At 40.5% G+C, this 20791-nt stretch overlaps 1 protein-coding gene across 6 annotated transcripts in view; it reads right to left on the minus strand.

Moving 5' to 3' along the window:
• The window catches only part of RALGAPB (Ral GTPase activating protein non-catalytic subunit beta), an 89003-nt gene that overhangs the window by 15145 nt on the left and 53067 nt on the right, over nt 1–20791 (minus strand). For all 6 annotated transcript variants that reach the window (XM_019458515.2, XM_019458513.2, XM_053890260.1 and 3 more), the window contains 6 exons: nt 16656–16843; nt 14023–14129; nt 12272–12424; nt 9815–10024; nt 5245–5403; nt 1230–1395 (listed from right to left, as the gene is read on the minus strand). In XM_019458515.2, the coding sequence (XP_019314060.2) occupies nt 1230–1395; nt 5245–5403; nt 9815–10024; nt 12272–12424; nt 14023–14129; nt 16656–16843 (983 nt within the window). The remainder of the gene's footprint in view (nt 1–1229; nt 1396–5244; nt 5404–9814; nt 10025–12271; nt 12425–14022; nt 14130–16655; nt 16844–20791) is intronic.

The following is a 20791-nucleotide window of genomic DNA, read 5'->3' on the forward strand; positions in this document are numbered from 1 at the left end:
AATAAAGTGGTAATCAATAGAAGGCATGTTTCCAGCAAGAACCAATTCGTGTATAAGAACAAGACTATAAATATTCATTAAATGTCTTTACACTAACTTTAAATAATAAAACCTTAATTTCACAGTTTCTGAAAGTATTCTAAATTAGGCCACTTCTGATTAGCAGACATGAACTCATCTGTATGGAGCATATTATGAAAACAGTCTCGTGGGAAGAACTAATAATCCAAAGGAACAAGACCACCACAGACTTCTGAAAGAAGTTAGGGCAGGTGTCTGTGACTTTTACACTCTTGCTTTCAAGGCATTTCTGTCCCTGGTCTCTCTCTACTGCTCCTCAGCTCTGCTTCTGCTCTCCCTTCCCCAATCGTCAGTGACAGAATGTAAAATGTACAGGCAGTTAAGCCAACAGGAATGAATTAACAAAAGTAACATTCCTGAGAGCTAGTATAGTGCTCAATTAAAATGAACACAATGGGGGTGCCTGATGGCTCAGTCAGTTAAGCATCCGAATCTTTTTCTTTTTTTTTTAACGTTTATTTATTTCTGAGAAAGAGAGAAACAGAGCGTGAGTGGGGGAGGGGCAGAGAGAGGGGGAGACACAGAATCCAAAGCAGGCCCCAGGCTCTGAGCTGTCAGCACAGAGCCCGACTCAGGGTTTGAATTCATGAGCCATGAGATCATGACCTGAGCTGAAGGTTGGATGCTTAACCAACTGAGCCACCCAGGCGCCCCGAAGTATTCAACTCTTGATTTTGACTCAGGTCATGATCTCACAGTTCATGGGATCAAGCCCCATGTCAGGCTCTGCGCTGACAGCATAGAGCTTGTTTGGGATTCTCTCTTTCTCTGCCCCTCCCAAAATAAATAAACAAAAAAAAAAAAAAAATGAATACAATGTCCTACCGGTAATACATAAAAGACCACCAACAAAAAACTGGGAAGAGGAAATAAATGAACAAGTGGCTCTCAGGAAAGAAATAAAAATATGAAAAAATGCTAAAACTCAATCATCATTAAAAACAGAAAATTTCTCACCTAACAATATACAAACTACTGTTCAGTGACCTCTTATGAGGACTAGAATTAGGGGAAGCAAACTTTTCCTTCATATACCTCTGGTTTCTTTCTTTCTTTCTTTTTATAATAAGACTACAAACTTCTAGTGAAGGGGGAGAAATCAAGGATAACAAAACAAGAAAAAACGCATGACCGTTATGGGTTTTTACCTTGTTCAGGTCCTTCACCATCATCACAACTGTTAATAGACCAACTGGTGGAAACATGCCCAGTCCAACCGGGGTGTTTGCCCACATCTACCGACCAACCAAGGGAGAGCAAAAATTCTAGGAAATGTGGCTGAACATTTCTGGAAGATTCCACATTCTTTAAAATCTGAAATACATACCAATCATCAGCTATAATGAAGGAAACAAAAGAGCACATCAAAATAAACCTCCATAAAAATCGGTTAGCTTTGAAGTGTCTCACAAATCAAATCTAAGCTCAGAATAAACTTGGGAATTCATCACTATAGTTAAAAATGATGCTTCTAGTTAAGACAGATTTGCATTCAAATCCTGGCTGGGCCTTGGGAGAGTCCCTTAACCCACTATTTCAGTTTCTTCATCTATAAAGGAGGGATGCTAATGATGGCTGTGAAGACTGAGATAATGCGAGTAAAGCCCTTAGCTCCCTCTCCAGCTAAACAATTACTGAGCCAGACACGTTTACTCAAAGTAAATAAAAAGTGCTATGTCCCTGTCTTCACAGAGTTTACTGTCTGGTTCGTGAGCTACATTACATAGGTATGTGATTGTTTTATTACAAATCATGACAAACAATATAAGAAGTACAAATCTATTAAATAGCCCATGAAGATTAGGTATAATTAACAAACAAGCATGAAAACATCCTCCTCTTAGTCCTAAGAAGAGAATGAAGCCATTCCAGAAAAAAGTAAGTGACCAGAAGGTTCTCCCCTCTTCGCTAAATACTAGTTTAATACCTTCTTACTGGCCTCAAGAAGAAAAGTACTTTGTTCTACAACAGTGGTGCTCACAGGCGTGTTTTCACTCACCAGGGGGCAGCTGCAATGTCTGAAGACATTTTTGTTACCACAACTTGTGGGGTGCTACTGGTATTTATTGAGTAGAAGCCAAAGATGCTGCTAAATGTCTGATTTATAGGACAGCTCCCCTAACAAAGAATTATGTGGCCTAAAATAGCAATAGTGCTGCTGTTGAAAACCCTATGCTAAAGGAACGAAAGCAAGAAATCCTCTAGAAATTATAAATGAAAAGCCAGGCGGGGCCATGTATCAAAATCACTCAGGGAATATTTTTTTTTTGAACATTTCATTAAACCTTTGGTTTAATAATATTTATGGAGGAGTCTGGGGGCTCAGTTGGTTAAGTGCCGGACTCTTGATTTCGGCTCAGGTCATGACCTCACAGTTTGGTTTGGGAGTTCGAGCCTCATATTGGGCTCTGCACACGGACAGAGCCTGCTTAGGATTCTCTCTCTTTCTCCATCTCTGCCCCTCCCCACCCACGCTGTGTCTCTATCAAAACAAATAAATAAATGAACATTTAAGAAAATAATATTTATGGAACATTTAACTTTAATTTTGTATTAAACATCATTCCTGTGTGAGCATAAATGACTAAAATTATTAATTCATTTATTTGATCTATCGTTCTTAATCTAAGATCATTCAACTCATAATTTAATACCTTTAATTGAATATTAAAAGTATGAACATATGAACTATGTATATAAAACACAAAGCATACAACAGAAAAGCAAAAAGCTTAAGAATCACATGACACTGAACACATCAACAGGTATCACTATTTATAGCACTCAAAATCAGCATATAGAGATTTGAACCATCCTTTAATTCAGAGACAGGTGAGCTGACACGGATTCTATAGGAGCAGGGATACATAAATCTGTCACCTGAGGAATTTCTTAAACATAAGTTTCTTCTTAGAGCACTGTGGACCTCCTACATCAGCATCAGCAGAGGTGGGATCCTGGAATCACTATTTTTAAAAGCTCCCTAATATGGTGTATCAACGCTAATCTATGTCAAGACCATTCAGAGGCCCGATCAAGTCAAAATATGCATTGTTACATCTATTACTTGTCAATCCGCTGGGCAAAAAATCGCCAGCCAGGTCATCTTCTCTTAAATACCCTCGATAGAAGTACACCTATTCAGTTCACCTACAGCCCTTCATATTCACAGAAGTGCCAGGAAATTGATTTGACAACCACTTCCTATTTTCTTCCAATTAAAATTTTTATTCAGAGGGGCACCTGGGTGGCTCAGTCGGTTGAGCGTCCGACTTCGGCTCAGGTCATGATCTCACAGCTCGTGAGTTTGAGCCCCATGTCGGGCTCTGTGCTGACAGCTCGGAGCCTGGAGCCTGCTTCAGATTCTATGTCTCCCTCTCTCTCTACTCCTAACCCACTTGCATTCTGTCTCTGTCTCTCTCAAAAATAAATAAACATTAAAAAAAAATTTTTTTTAATTTTTATTCAGAAGTGAAACTTAAGTAAACAATTTCTGAAAAGTTAGTCAAGATGCAATGCATGAGTCAAATCAACCTGCAGGCCACTGGCTGGCAGCTAGAAATTAATCTAAATCTACCCTGTGGCCAGGGAAGGCAGGGTTCAGACATTCTCTAGGAGGCCGCAGAGAAGGTGCACTGTTCCAATCATTCTCAGCTCCTAGAAAGCTAAGGAAACTGAATTAGTTTAAGAGTTACCTCAACAGCAATGGTTTGTGTCTTCTTTTACAGGAAAGAGAAAAATGGCCCTATTATTCTCCTATGAACCATGCAGTAGACTTCTTCCAAACAAGTTCCTAACCCCTTCAATCCCATTCTGAGGTTCTTTCAAAAGTCTCACCTCTGCCTACCATAAGCCCACATTCTCCCAAGTTCCAAGTATACTGGACTCTGCAATTTTCCGAAGATGGAATTCTCTTACCTCCGGGGCCGTTACACATGTAACGGTTGTTAGTAACAACCTGTCTTTTTATCTACTGTCAACATAACCTCAAATATCAGCTAAAATGTCTTTTCCTCCAGGACACGTTCTTAAAATGAGGTTAGGTTTTCCTGTTTATGGCTCCTATACCATGCTTCTAATTAGCACACTTCACTACGGTTATTTACTTAATCATCTGTCTTCCCCCTTAGACAGTAGTTCTGGGATGTCAGAAACCTTGTAGATCTTGCTTACTACTATAACCCTGGCACCTGACAGTGGACACGTAATAAATATTTATTGAATCAATAACCTGAAATGAGAAGAACTTTCTCACAAATCAATCTCATTTTCTAGTAGCTCACTAATAATTTCAAATAGTGCTTCTAATATAAATCAACATTTTGTGACTTTGGTAAATTTCTTAAGGTGTGTCCAATTTGATCAGCTAACAGTCTTATAAGGATTACAGTAACATCCCAAAATCGTGTAGTCCTAGTGTCCTACACATCTAATACTGTATTTGAGAAATCTTCCTTTAGCTTCTTCCTAGTCAAAAGCTGGCAACTGCCAGCCTGTTCCATGTTTCAACTATTCATTTCCAATAGACCCTTCAAATCTCTTGTCACTTACTCTCAGTTTTCCATTTTCCCACCTATATTTTTCTTCATCCTTTTCCTAGTCTCTTTGATACATGCATCCAATGTAAGTCTTTTATTTAACTTAGGTTTTACTTACATCTTCAGCTTTAATCTCTTACTTTATCTCGGCTGTTCTCTTCCCCACTGTACATTACCATGCCCCAAGTGAGATTACATGCTTGTGAAATTACCTCGCAGGTGAGCTCCTCAAGAGGAAAGACTGTTACTCACTTCAATACCCTGGCATGGTGCGTCACACAGAAGATGTTTAGCAAGTATTTGTTGCTGCTGTTTTACTCTTAAGCAGCTGGGCCTAGCTTTAATTTGTTTGTGGCTAGTCTTCTGTATTTCAGTTTCTTTTGTCCTATCAATCTGAATTCCTTAAGGGGGAGAAAGACATACTATGGCTCCTCTCCAATTACAATTTTTTAAGAGTCAAAAGACTCAGGACTCTGAGCAACACGATTTTCATTAATTCCATTTCTGAACTGGTTCACAACAAGTCTTTAAGCATCAATAGTAACCAATCTCCTACTATGGATAAGCACAAGGCAAGTAGTTATTTACAGCATAAAAAAATTACCCACAAATTCAGAAATCTTACCTCCTGGTTTGTTTTCTGACCTGGTTTCATATAGAAAATAAAAACGGTGTCAAAGGGACGACATGGCAAGAGATCCAGATACCCAATGTCATCAAAAAATCCAGGTATCGTGGAGTCAAGTGCAATAAGGTGAGGAGGTAGGCGACTATTTGCAGGTTCCTACCACCAAAGGAAGAAAGGAGAAAGGAAAAATTATTACCCCTTTTCACTATTCTAATTATAAAAGCAATACCTGCTCATAGTTGATAAACATTAAGTTAAAAAATTATTTAAAAATGTATAAAGTAGCAGGAATAAGTACAACCATAATCCTAAAGAAACTATTTAAAATCCTTCTGTACTTCTTTCCAATTCTTTCGTCTTTTTTTGTTAAAAACAACTGCAATCATACTATGTATATAGTTTTTGATCCTATTTTCTCTGTAATATATCATGCTGTCTAGAAAAAATTTTTAATGCATTTTTTTTTTCTCATTTTATTGCTGGTGGAAATGCAAAATGGTACAGCCACTGTGGAAGACCGTTTGGTGGTTTCTTGCAAAGCCAAACATAGTTTCACCACACAACACAGCAATGACACACGTTGGTATTTATCCAAATGAACTAAAAACTTATGTCTAGCAAACGTCTGCACACAAACGTCTGTAGCAGCTTTATTTATAATTGTCAAAAATTAGAAGCAACCAAGATATCTTTCTGTAAGCGAATGGATAAACTACGATACATCCACACAATGGAATATTACTTGGCAATAAAATGAAATGAGCCATCAAGTCATAAGAAGACATGGAGAAACCTTAAATGCATATTGCTAAGTGAAAGAAGCCAATCTGGAAAGGCTACCTACTGTATGTATGGTTCTAACTATATGATGCTCTGGAAAAGGCAAAACTGGAGACAGTAAAGAAATCAGTGGTTGACAGGGGTTGGGGGAAGCAGGGAGGGGAGGATGGTGAGAGGCAGGGTATGGTGGATTCTTAGGGCATACTGTAATAGTGGATACACACTATACCATCTGTCAAGACCTGTGCAATTGTCCAACACAGAGTGAACTCTACTGTAAACTACGGACTTTAGTTAATAATGCACAGATACTGGTGCATCAATTTCAACAAATATACCACACCAATGCCAAATGTTAATAACAGGGCGAAACTGGGGAGGAGAGGCACAGTTGGGGTATGCAGGAGCTCTCTGTCCTTTCTACTCAACTGTTCCGCAAACCTAAAACCGCTCTACTAAATAAAGTCTACTAACTTTTTAAATGAATTTTTTTTTGTTTTCCCCCCTAATCCCTTTTCTTCTTGGAGATCTTGACCTTGCCCAAGGTTTTGTCATCCACGGTTATTTTTCAGGAACGCATCCCCCAGAATGGCAAAGATTACTCCTTTCTACATTAGCAAGGACGGAGAGCCTGGTCTTCTTGTCTATACCACAACACTTCTAGCAAGGGCTGGGGCAACACCCTGTAACCAAGGACACTATAATATTTCTGCAGTCAAACAGAAGCGTATTCACACCACGTGAAATAATTAAAGACTACAAATAGCCATGTTGTCAATTCAGGCCAGATTTTGCTACGTAAATGGATTTGCTACAAACATACAAAAAAACCTTCTGGTTTTCACTGTTACTTTACTCTGAAATCTTATATAAGGAACCGTGAACCTGTAGCATGTGGCAAAGCCTTCCAATTTTTCTTTTTTTAAAGCTATCTCATCAGTTTGTTCTTTTAGATGATCTTCTAGCACAGCAACATAACATACACGCATTTTGCATCTCTTAGTAACTTTTTAAAGTTTTTCCCTGAAGATCTTGTACACCATTTGGGTAACTTTCATCCATATCACACCTGTAAATAGAGTACTTTTGTACTATAGTTTTAACTGGATATTATAGCAACAGTCGTTGATTTTTGTACTTTTCTGTGTGGTGATCCTAAAATCTATTTTATTTTATTTTTAAAAAAAAAAATTTTTTTTTTAATATTTATTTATTTTTGAGACAGAGAGAGACAGAGCATGAACGGGGGAGGGGCAGAGGGAGAGGGAGACACAGAATCGGAAGCAGGCTCCAGGCTCTGAGCTGTCAGCCCAGAGCCCGACGCAGCGCTCAAACTCACTGACCACGAGATTGTGACCTGAGCTGAAATCGGACGCTCAACCGACTGAGCCACCCAGGCGCCCCTTAAACTCTATTTTAAACGTTTTATTGATTTCCTTAGTGATTGTCCAATGGAAGTCATATTACCTGCAAACTGTCTTCTTTCCAATAGTTTTTACTTCTAATTTCGTTTAGTATTTCACTGACTTACTCGGTTTTGATATTGTTCTATAGCTACGTAAGATGTTGCTACGGGGGGAAACCTCCCTGTACATTTTTGGGGGAAACTTTCTGTTAAGCTGCGACTATGGTAAAATAAAAAATTTTCTGGACTAAAAAATTCTCAGTATTCAATAGTTGTCAAAACAGATATCCTTTGCCTCTGATTTTAACAAAGGGTGCTTCCAATTTCTCATAGGCTGCCATTTCCAGATCCACACTACTAGTCCTGGTTTAGTTTTTGTTTGTTTTTGAAAATCCTAAGGAATACTGTCCTACTGAATAGTGACTTGTTTTATTTATTGACCTCATAGGATCAAATTATTTTCTTAATAGCTTTACTATACTAATATTTCCCAGTAATAACTAAGTCTCCTTGAGTCTGTAGGATAAACCTTACTTGGTTGTGGAAGGTAATCTGCTTGATACGCTGCTGAATTCAGTTTTACTAGCACTCTCCTTAATACTTCTACACATATATGCGTAAGTAAGATTAGTTTACAGCTTTTTTGTATGTGTGTGCTGTCAAGTTTAAGTTATTAGAGTTATAGGCTAAGATTCATAAAACATACCAGGTAACTTTCTTTTTCCTATGTCCTGACACAGATAAGAAAGCATGAGAATTATTTTCTCGACAGCTTTAAGACATCAACTAGAATAGATAATATGAATGGAAAATTAGAATTTCAAGACAGTGCCATCAGGGTTCTTACCTCCTTTTAGTCCACAGAATGTAATAATTTTCTTCTAGTATATTCTTATTTACTGCTTCTACTCTGTTCAACTTTCTCCATTAGGAGTATCACTAATCATTTGCAGGTTGTATCTTTGTTCCTTGCCTTCCATACTTGCCACTGTATTTCTCATTATTTTCCTCTCTCTTCTCTTTTCTTCTGCATTTTAAAAGTTTTTAATGTTCATACCCCCCATCACCAACTCACTTTTCTACAACACAGAATGTTTTCCATCTACGTGCTGAAATCCAAAATCAGCAATGTTGCCCCTGCTTTCCCAAAAAGTTACACGGCCTTCAACCAAGTAGCTGCTAGGGAGTGAGGGCAGGGGACAACTTGTGCAATAAGCAACCTCTTGCCTGGCAATCTTGAGCTGTGTTTTTCAAAACAAAGAGGCCTTAGTACTAACCCCAAATCCACCTCAGGCGAGCTATTTCACATTTTTGAGCCTGTTTCCATAGTTGCAAAGTAGGGACAGTACCACTTTCCTTGTAAAACCGTTTTAAGGATAATGGAATTAAGAACAATGGCAATATTGGGGCGCCTGGCTGGCTTAGTTGATAGAGTATGTGACTCTTGACTTTATCTCAGGGCTGTGAATTCGAGCCTCGTGTTGGGTGTGAAGCCTACTTTAAAAAAAAAAAAAAGGAGAAGGAGAAGCAGGAGGAGAGGGAGGAGGAGGAGCGGGAGGAGGAGGAGAGGGGGGAGAAGGAGAGGGAGGAGGAGGAGAGGGAGGAGGAGGAGAGGGAGGAGAAGGAGAGGAAGAGGAAGAGGAAGAGGAAGAGGAAGAGGAAGAGGAAGAGGAAGAGGAAGAGGAAGAAGAGGAAGAAGAGGAAGAAGAAGAAGAAGAAGAAGAAGAAGAAGAAGAAGAAGAAGAAGAAGAAGAAGAAGAAGAATGGCAATATTTACTTTACAGGCTGGCTTTGGCTTTGTGCTAAGTACAACATGAAGCATCTTACACAACCATAATGAGACAGACACTTTTATCATCTCCATTTTATAGACGAGGAGCTAAGACTTGGAAAAGCTGGGCAACTGCCCATGACCACGCAGCTGGCAAGCAATCTAACCAGTCTGATCGCAGAACCTGTACAACTTAAGTTCCTGGCTCACAAATACTTGTTATTTTTTAAAAGCGGCGTGAAAGAGCAGAGTCCGTTGTAGCCCATACCTTTAGTAATAAATGTTGACAGGGGAAGATTTTTAACATTCTTTTCCTCATTACCTGTAGATTTCATTTATATATGTGACACGGGTCGCACATTACTCAGGAAATTCCAGAGCTGGATGTATTATCAAAGCAGCCCCCTCAGTCAGAACTCTGGAAGGATTCATGGGACACACATTCTGGGACTTGTATAGTAAAAACTACATACAGCACCACAGAATTTCATTTACTTACATGCAGAGTAACATTTATTTAATTCCTCCTATCCTCACTAAAATGTTTTAGCAATAATCGACTCAGTGTTAATCTATGAATATATTTACTCATAGAAGTTTAGGAAAATTACCTTCAATGCTTCTAAGGACAAAAATCCAAAGTGTGAAAGGAAAAGGCGTGCTGTTTGGAATTCCTGGGCAGGAGGTGGAGGCTTACAATCTGTAATCGGATCGGGGAAACTTCTCTTCTGCAATTCTTCCTCACTTTGCTGTTCAAGGTGCGTTTCGTAAGCAATCTGCTGAGCCATGCCATTCCTTAATTTTTCATGTCTCTCTTCTAACTGAAATAAACCAAGTATTTCACTTTTTTGGAGCTACCATAAAAGTAATCGGATTAATCTTAATTTAAAAGTGAAAACAAAGGTTTAAGCAACAAAGGCAATGAAATACTTTTCAGTGATCAACACTGAATTTTAATTCAACAGAGTATGCAACCAAGCAAACACGGTTTCAAAGCTGCAACAAATACCAAAAAAACTCCCCTATAGCCTCAGAAATTATGTCCTTCAGCTCCTCCCTGTAAATGAAATCATTCTGTTTCTGCTTCCCCTCAAACAGGCAAGAAAGGGGGCAGCGCTGTTGCTCTCACCCCCTCTTCCAGATCCCTGTCCACCTTCGTCCTGCAGTGGCGGCCCCCTCATGTTTTAAAGTCTTCGTCCATATGGATTACCCCACCCTCCTCTCAGAGATGCTCCCTGACACCCCTGCCTCCCTTCCCATCAATCCTAGTTTGAACTCCTCTCTGACAGGCAATGCTCCTTCCAACAACCTAGCTTGTATTTCTACCACCTCTTGTCAACCTTCACGACTTTGGCCGTCCATAAGCACACTTTGTACCTCAGCCATGCTGTACTTTAAAGAGCTAGAATTCTGAAATTCCCTTCTCCAACCATAAGCCTCCTTCCTGCAGCTCTCCCACACCTTCACTCCCTGAGCTGTGCTTTTTCATCACTGTGAGCATTCAATCCCTTCTCCCGTTTTCCCAGGCCATTAGCATCCTGGCTTCATCTACCTCCCACCCAAGCCTAAATCCCAAATCAAACATCTTAATACCCTCTTCTAAACATATAAATGGCTGTCTTGTTTCTTACTCTCCCACATTCTTACCTCTATCAATCTCCACACCACTCCAATTTTTTACTTATGCCTCCAGATCCCAAGGACTTCTGAGTAAAGTTAGCAGAGTCAGTTAAGTAATTTCACTACAGACGATGCTACTTAACCTGGGCTGGGCTGCCTGGCAATTTTAAGAGCCATCTTTTATTCCCTGTATCACTGCTGAGAACTAAAATTAAAATTTACAAAAGCTCCTTCATTTTCCCTCCTTTTCACCTTTAAATGTCTCTGAACCTCCACCTGCTATCTCCTTCTCTCCTGTCTTGCCAGAAATACCGCTTTCCTAGACACAGTCACATTGAGACTCTTGACCCTACTGCCTCCAGGGCCTTACTCCATTACTTATAATGTTCCCAGCCCATCTTCCAGTGGTAGCAGACATAGGCCCTTCTCCACTGCTTCCTTCCTTTCCACCTCTAAGCATGTTCACATTCCTCCCATCTGTGAGTTTAAAAAAAAAAAAAAAAGAAAGAAAGAAAGAAAAAAGAAAAGTAAAAATTAGCCTTCCCTTGCCTTAGCTAGGCCATTTCCTCATGCTATTATCCACTCTGTATACTCCCCTTAACTACTGACAGTGTAGTTTATGTTCACTGTGTCTCAGTAACCATTCACCACCCAGACCTCTATACTCTGTCCCCAACTTTAACACTTCTTTGAACGTGCTCTCAAAGGTCACCTGCACATTCATGCCAAAATCCAGGGGCCCCTGCTGAGGGCACCTTCTCCCTGAGCTCTCTGGCTGGTATAAGCAGCCTCCATTCCTGCCCTTCTGTTCTCTCATGCCCTGACAGACTTCTTTCCCCCACTTCTTAAAATTCTTTTCCTTTGACCGAAGATACCAATTACTTAATATAATTGTCTAAATTAATCTAAAATCACATAAATTTTTCCTGTCCTCCCAAACCTGCCCTTTTCCTACCGAATCCATATTTCTGTAAATAGCACCGATATCTCCTTTGTCACTGAGGTTCGGAATCTAAGTTCTTCAGCCCTTTTCCTTCCCTCATCAATCAAAGACTGCTTGGCTCTGCCTCCACGATACATTCCATCTGCTTCAACTTCCGCTATCAGTCAGCTAGCTAGTCCTTCTTCTCCCCTGCCTGGACTGTCATCAAAGTCTCTAAATTGGGTCTCCCTTCTCCAATAGCCTTCACTGCAGTCTGATCATGGCCCCATCCTGTTGACGCCTACCATGGGCCAGCCCAGACAGCCCGGTGACTCCTAAGAGAGTCCAGGTCCTTTCAGTCGGCCACAAACTACACTTGTCTTACTACATGGTAACCTGGATGACAGAGATCTAGGTCATCTTAGGAATCATCTCCAATAACACCAAAAAAAGCAGTGTCTAGACCGTGGTGGTTGTTCAAGAATGTTTATAGTCATTCGCTTAACAACAGCTGACAATATCTTACTTCTTCAGTGACAATTTCATGCAAATCTGGAATGCTCAGATCTGCTTTCACAAAAGGAATCTTATCCACCTCTTCAGGAAATGGTCGATGTTTGACAGTATATTTAAATCCAACATCATTTTTAGGAACTGGACGAGGTTCAGGTACAAAAAGCTGTTGAAATAAAACAGATAATGTTATGCATATTACATTTGGTGCCATCTGTAATGACGTGTATTTCCCTGGTCTCTTAGATGCCTGTGTCGCTAGGACTACTAACACTGGCACTCAGTGAGGATCTGCAAATACCACTGCTAACACTAACGGTAAATAGCCTGCATACCAGTGTACTCTTTCACTTTTATAAAAATGTTCATCAACTGAGATTTTCTGACTGACAAGTGGGCTGTATACCTCTAACTGCCCCAGGCCTGACTCTCTCTTAATAAGTGGTAAACCAATGGATGAGACAGTTCAGGGATCAAGGCTCAAACTTCCCTCTGTCTCAAGAGTTCTCAAATCATCCCATATAACAAAGTGTAAGTTTATGTCCTCTGGGCCTCTCTAGACAGTGAGTTCAACTGAACACCAAATCTAGATCCTAACGGCTCCGAATCCCTCCAAATTGTAATACGTATTAAAATGTGTATTAGCTGTGCAGCTTCTGTTTTCACATCTGAAAAGTGGAAATCATCCATCATAAGGCTGTTGTAATGATGAAATAAAAATGTATATGGTACATATTAAAGCATCTATACATTTTAGTTCCTTTCTTGATCTCCTCCTTCCTCCCGTCTTGAATGCTGACCCAGTGGCCTACAGTGCCGCTGCCACAATGTGATCTGCATGATGCACCAAGCGAAAACAGAGGTGTGCTCCTCACAGGGTGACAACACATCTAAAAGCGACACCTAGGATGTTAAATGATTTTAGACACGTGCTCCAATTTTGTGACTGTCTCTCTGAAATACCGGGGACACTTTATGAAGTGATGTTTTAAAGAATTTTTAGTAACATAAGTAAAAGCTTATGCTGTAATAAGTGAGAAGAACAGTATACAAAAATGACTCAAATTCTATTTAATGTTATCATGCACAGAAAGAAAAACAGATTGTAAGGAAATCTACTAAAATATTAAGAGTGACTACTTCTGGAAAGTGGGAGTACAGATGCTTTACAATTTCTTACTATCTGAATTTTCCAACTTTCTCCCATGAGCAAATTTTACTCACCGAATTACAAATGTTACAAATAAAATAAACTATGCCACCCCAAGTAAGATTTAAATTACACAGCATATTTAAAAAAATTACAGAGCACATTACCAACTATACAGGAATAAATCACATAAAAATAATTTGAAACTAAGTCCCATTATCTGAGAGATCAAGACTCTGGCCAATTTTTTTTCATTTATGGCATGTACCTGAGTTTTGTTATATTTAACACTGCATAAAAAAATGAGGCCACAGCTCAGAACAGTAGTTCTTAATCATAAATGGATGTGAGAATCACCTGGAAAGCTTTCTGAAAATACACCTGCTTTGAAGATGTCTTTAAAGAGTAATTCAGTGGATCTGGGAATTACGGGCTCCTAAGATGATTCTGATATGAACCACTGACTGAGACCCTGGCTAGGATCGAAAATATTTATTTTATTAATGAATTTTGTTGGAATGTTATTTAACCTTTAAATCATAACACACACATGCGCACTCGCATGCACACACTCGCTCACTCCTAGTCACTTCCCTGTAACTTCTAACGGATACCTTCTGATTTGCTTTTGCTCCTCTGGGTAAAAGGCAAAGTTGTTGTGCCCAAGCAAGTCTTCCAGACATTCCCCGGACCAGCACAGTGACAGAGGGGAAAAAATCATCTAGAATAAAATATTGGTGTAAAAAGTTTTTATTTCAGATGACGACTACTTAAAATACACCTGTTATCAACCATAAAGCCTCTAATAATCAAAGCCCTAGCACAGTGTTTCCCAAACTCTCATCCTTTGTGTACCACCTCTGTGGTTTCTGCCATATCCTCAAACTATAAGTACTTATCTTACTTTCTATCGACCACTTTCTTTTTTAAACTTAAGTCTGTTTCAAAAGGAAATTGTGTGTCTTTACTCTAGATGAAAAACTGAACTTTGGTGTGCCAATAATGTAGTTTTGAACCACGTGTTTAACAATACATAAAATAATGTTCACCAACATGTTGACTAACATTACCTCACATAACTCCATTTTTGGGAAACAAATACTAGCCAATACTCTTAACTTCCAGTATTGAGAACAACCTAAGTGCAGACAGATGGGTATCTGAAGTGCTGATGTTGCATTCACCCACACCTTATGCACTCGTGTCTGCCACAGGCAGGCACTGTTCCATCCCCGCAGAAGTTCAGGGGAAGGAAATGGGGGGTGGGGGGTGGGGAGAACTCAGGCTGGACTTCCTGAGGCACCCAGGTCCTCCTTCTTATTCCCTCCTTTTGTCCTGATGTGGAGTTAAACTTTTTCAAACTTTGCTTTCTCACTTCTTCTGTTACACTGTTACAATAAACTATTAAAATGTCCTTGTAAATCTATAAAATCCCAATTGTTTGTATTTTTAGTAGACTTCCAATGCAGTGAAATGACTGGGAATGAGAGTACGTAGGAGAGTCCCAAAAAATCTCGAAGAGGGCTGACACTTACCCCTCAGGCCAGGAAACCCAGAGGGGACACTGGGATTTTAGACTCCTTAGCAGTTGGCTTGGGAGTAGGAGGCTGAAGGAATCATGTTAAATAATAGGCACAAGCCAGGGAAGAAAGTCAAGCAAGCCCTACGTCTGGAATAGAGAAGAAAGAAGTGCATGCAGGAAAGAGTTGGAATCAGCACTTCTGGAACTGGGCAATGATTAAAGGCCTCATCTATTTGACATTAAAGTCACTGTATCTTACCACCACACGGTGGAAACTTGTGATGGTATTCACGAATCTCTGAATGATAGGGAAATGTCTCACTTTCATTCTATAGATTCATGAGATCCTACTCATATAGCCTCGACAGAATTTGCAAGAGTCTGTTCACCTCTGTAAAGGTAACCAGTCTTTACTGGCAAAATCCTATACTGTGCGGTAAGGACAATATAAAGGGACAGAATGAGGCTCAGGAAATTTGGACACTAGTTTTAGTCATACTATGTACTTTTCAAATAACCCTGAATACATCACAGGCCCTCTCCGAGCCTCTGTTTCTTCACCTGTAAATCAGGGAATTGAACATGAGGTGATTCCCTGGATTCTCTATGCCCCAAAATTCTATAACCGTCACTTTCTCATAAGCATGAGAAGATACTTCCTTTACATACTGGCTGATTCTGATTACCAACAGGAAAAAAATGTACTTTGGGGCACCTGGGTGGTCAGCTGGTTAAGCACCCGACTCTTGATTTCGGCTCAGGTTACGATCTCACGGTTCGTGAGTTCGAGCCCTACGTTAGGCTTTGTGCTGACAGTGCAGAGCCTGCTTGGGATTCTTTCTCTCTCCATCTCTGCCCCATCTCCTGCTGGCTGTCTCTCTCTCAAAATAAATAAATAAACTTAAAAAAATATATACGTACTTTGAGTAGCCTGGGTTGCAGTGGTAATCTACCTTGAGACAGCTTATAATTGAGAGAAAGTTGAGGAGGGAAACAGTGCATGTTGTATCAGTGGAAAATCATTAAAGGGTTTTCATGAGGGCACTGGTATGGTCAGATCCATATTTGAGGAAGAATACAATGCTGGCAGGAAGTAGGATGGAGGGAAGGGTAACACATTTTAGAACCGGAAGGAGAGGGATGAGACCAGGTAGGAAGCAACTGCAATAATCTCAGTAAGAAATAATAAGACCCTACATTTGGATGTATTGGGAGGGAGGGAGAGAAAAAAAAAGATTCAAGAGTCACTGAGCAATTGGACACCAATTATGTAAGGGAGAAACAGGAAGGGGCAGGCCAAGAGGACTCCTCAAATTTCCAGTCTGTTTGGGTGGCACCATTAACTGAAAAAGAACAATGTGGAGTGGGGGCCAGGAGAGGAGAAGGGCAGGATCCAAAGTTCAAGAAGAGTAACAGTAATTTTTATACATGGTAAACAAGAGAAAATACCCCATTAAAACAAACTTTTTGTAGAACTACTTTAGTGCTAGTATTTCGGATACATAAAAGAGCCTCTAAAAGATTCTATTTACTATGTATATTCTATTTTCTGACCCTCTATTTTTCAATCACTATGGCTAGAAGACCCTCTGACAAATGCGAAGTTGCTGTGAATCTGCAGTTGTTCCCGTAGCTACGGGTCCCTGACCCTGGAAGCAGCCTGCTAGCAGGGAGCTAAAACACGGTGATTTCGCAGTGGAGAAGACCCCAAGTGCTGGAACTTACTCTGTTCATTTCCAAGAGGTTGCTCCAGCATTGCCAGGATGACACTATTATCCAAGACAAAGTACCGGAAACTATGTTTATTTATGGTTGGCAGCCTGGAGTACTTGATCAAAGTGGTCTCATTCACCAGACTACAAGGAGAAGCGGGACCACTGGGTGAAGGAAATGCGCCGAGCAACTGCATAATACTACGGAGAATGCAAAAGATAACAGTTAATCCCCAAAGCAAAATCTTAAGTTTACCTCATGCATCAATGTGCCCTTCTGCTCTTTTAAGTGACCACAGCCACACTTCCTCTTTGCAAGTCAGATTTACTCCCTGGGGCGGATGCCTTGGTGTGCTGTCTGCCTCCCAAGACTGAAAGATCCATTCCCCCAGATGCAGACATGGTGGCCACAGCTTGCAGGTGAGAGTTCCTCTCCAGGACTTGCTCTCAGCCAACAAGAACCAGCTCACCCAGAATCACAGCTTTGTCCTGGGACAGCCCACAGCCAGCGAAAGGGCAAGGGCAGTGTGGGCGTCCAAAGCCCCAGCCCCTGGGCCCTAACCGGAGAGAACTCTGAAGGGCTAACCCGGCCCCAGAGCTCTTCGCTGCACCTGCATGCATTCGTCCTTGCCTCTGCTCAGTCCTGCTTCCTTCACCCCCTCTAGGGACTGATCCTAAAAGCGTTTTCCAATAAGATTCTTGCAAGGAAATTTCTCTCAGAGCTTCCTACCCAGGGAACCTGACAACCATACTTCCAAATCGTGGAGCTCCTAAAGATATATTTAAAAAATGTTCTGTGTTCCAGGTTTCAGGATTATGCTAGCCAAAGCATTCTAGACCTAGAAAAGGACCCAAAGACCCACCAAACCTCCACTTTTCAGATGAGGAAATTCAGACTCAGACATGCTACGTGATCTTTAAGTAACCAGAAACCGGGGCCTGCTGCCTTCTCACTGTGCGGTCCTGAGTAGACATTATCCTTGTTTTACAGATAAGACTGGAGGCACGAATAGTACATCTCAAAGAACTACTGTAATTATTAAGTTCGAATGTATAAGAAAAAAAGGCCTCATACATTAGAATCCAACTTAACAAGCTTTAACATTCAGAAATGTTTATGTCCATAGACATTTCTGCATACATTCAATTAGTAACCTCTACATGGCACTCACCATGAGGCACTGGTCTACATACATTCTTTACACACATTCTTTTATTGAGCTATCAAAACAACAGATAAGTACAGAGAAGATAAGTACATTATTCCCATTTTAAAATGAAACAATTGAAGCACAGAGAGAAAGTCTCTTTTAATGAAAACACAAAAATTTTACCTTGTGGTCTTAATATCACCTGACCCTTCATATGCACTTCATTTGGAAAACGAATACTCCCCAACACCATTTTTGTCATCTCGATCCTCGAGTAGTAGCCTCTCCCTTTCCCTTTCATTCTAGTACCGAAACCCAAATGTCTGATAATGGAAGGCAACATTGCTCAGCAGATGTTTTCCATCCATTTTCTCTTCTCTTAGGAGAACTGTCCAAAAATTTCAAAGACCAGGAGAATCTGATGGTGAGTTCAAGCCTCTATGGAATTGTCGAAAACGGGTGAAATACCAGCAGACTAGAAACAGGAAAACTTGACTTTGTTTTTCTAAAATGGGGCAGAGACAGATGTCGCAAAATATATGGACCATGGGAGTTTGTCGTGTTCCATGCAAGATTCACAGACAGTTATCAAATGGGCTGCTGGCAAGGAACAGGTTACTAAGATCAAATCATACCAGCCCGACCACATTTTCTCTTCTTGACAGTGACCAGACTGGAAAGGGGGAGAACTATGTCTGAAATCAAGACATGCAAGTATTCGACAGTGTATCAGGATAAACTTATAGACAACATTAAAAAATCCCGGTCAACCTGAATGAAAATCTCTGATAATGTGCTTTGTGAGTCTCTTTTCAATGTTTTCATCAGTGTCTTTGACTAGGACACACAGAACAGGCTCATTAAATCTGCACTTGGCCAAAAGTTGAGCTGCAGAGTTAATATGTCAGAGGAAAAGTTGGGATCCAAATAATGAGGTAAATCTTACGTGAAGCGATCTCAGGTTTAAATGTAAAGTTCTATAGATACAAATACCCCCAAACAAGGAAGTACAGGATGAGAAAAGCAGACAAAAAATAAATGTGCGAAAGACTCCAGTTTTAGTTGACTTGACGCAAACTATCAAGTTCTCAAAAACCCAATGCGGTCGCCAAGTACATTTTAATGAAAATACAATATCCTAGAGAGTGTAAAGATCATCCACCCTCACGGAGAATATTTTACTCAGCAAACCACCTTTAAGAGGTACTTAGTCAAACCCAAAGCCACACCATCGAGAGAAGAATGACCAGGACGATAAAGGTACTTGAATCTCTGTCATATGACAAACAGCTTAAGGTACTGGCAGAAACACATCACCATCTTCATAAGCATTACCTTCAGATGTCATTACTGCCTGGAAAGAGGATTCCACTATCAAAAGTGTGAATTAGAACGAATGGGTGGAAGCTAAAGTGGGAGAGTTCAGCTCAGTGTAAACATCGAGTTTTTAAAAATACAAATGAAATGGGAGCCTTAGGGGTTAGACTATCACCAAATTAGAGGCCGAATAACCTGGAAGGCCTTACGAGTTGCTTAAGCAGAGGGGCTGCCAAAACGACTTGCAAGAGTCCTAATTCTGAATTTGTATAGTACACTAAGGAGAAAACACCCAACTAGCCAGTCTACACTTCGTAACTGCCTACTATTCTGAGCACTGTGAGAAGTGTTAAAGAAGGAAATGTGGACTCTACCCAAGTTGGGGAGACGACACTGGCATGTATCAAATATAACCAGATACGATCATGACAGTATAGAATTCCGTGCTGTGCAATTGGGCCTGACTGAATGAGCACAAAAGCACAGAAAAGAGTCATCATTCAGAAGCAGAATAACCAAAGAAGGTGCCATGGAGGTAGCTACATTTGATATGAGCACTGAGCAGTGAAGGATGTGACTGAGGGGAAAAGACAGAAGTCCTGACACCCAGGGAATACACAGAGACAGGTAAGAACGTGCCCGGTTCACAGCCACAAATGGCCTGCCAGGTTCTATTATGGCAGAAAGGATGTGCTGAGAAAGATCAGTGTGAGTGGGGACAGGATAAGGAGGGCCTTGACAATCAGACAAGGAGTTCAGACAACATGGTAGGAAACAGATCTATTCAGTTTTCAACCACTCGAGCAGCAAAAAAAAAAAAAAAAAAAAAAAAAGTGCCCAAGGATGAGTTCAAAAATGGAATGCAAGATGAACAGAAAGGGTGAGATTAAAAACATAGAAATTAGGCAAGAAGTGAGAAGAGTCTAGACTAGGATGCTGAGGTTAGAGGGGACAGAAGAAATACTTCCAAAAATAAAGTCCACTGGACTCAGTCACTGGCTTCACACGGGGAGTGACAGATAAAGCAGAGATAAATTAGGAAAAAAGCTAAAGGTCTGTGTTTGTATAGCCGAAAACCAGCAGTGATACTGACATAAAGCAGTAATTTTGAGGGAACGAAGAGCTCTGGTTTGGGACAGGTTTCATGATGACAGTACTCTTCAGGGCACTCTTCAAGACTGGTAACTGGAAATACCATTTGTGGAGTTGCCAGCAGTGACAGGACAGCTGCAGATAAAACAGATGAGTCACCTAGATAACCGCTGGCTAGGCTGCCCAGAAGCATCCCAGGTTCACTCCTCATTCTGAGTACATATCCAACGCTCTCCGGCATACTCTCCTAGGAATGCCCTACCCAGGCTAGGATTGCAGCAAACTGACTTTTGTATGATACAGAGTTCCCAGTAAGAAATGCTCTCCCCTTTTCTTTCTCTCCATAGCCTTCTTACTCTTTCAGGCACACATCAAGGCTCAGTTCTTTCATAAAGCTTTTCAGTCTAGCCCACCTCTCATATGGTCTTCCCTCTGAACTTTTATTATTTCTAGTACTCAACCGTCTGTGTAAGTACATGCTTAAACAGCTGCATGCCCATTTTTCTGATTTTCTAGCTAAGAGCCAAACCTCCAGAGGTGCACTGGAAGCCCAGTTAGTGCAGTGAGGAGGACTAAAATAAAGCATGCG

Source organism: Panthera pardus, unplaced genomic scaffold (genome assembly GCF_024362965.1).
Source record: "Panthera pardus isolate Hobbes unplaced genomic scaffold, ASM2436296v1 HiC_scaffold_25, whole genome shotgun sequence".
NCBI classification, from domain to species: domain Eukaryota; kingdom Metazoa; phylum Chordata; class Mammalia; order Carnivora; family Felidae; genus Panthera; species Panthera pardus.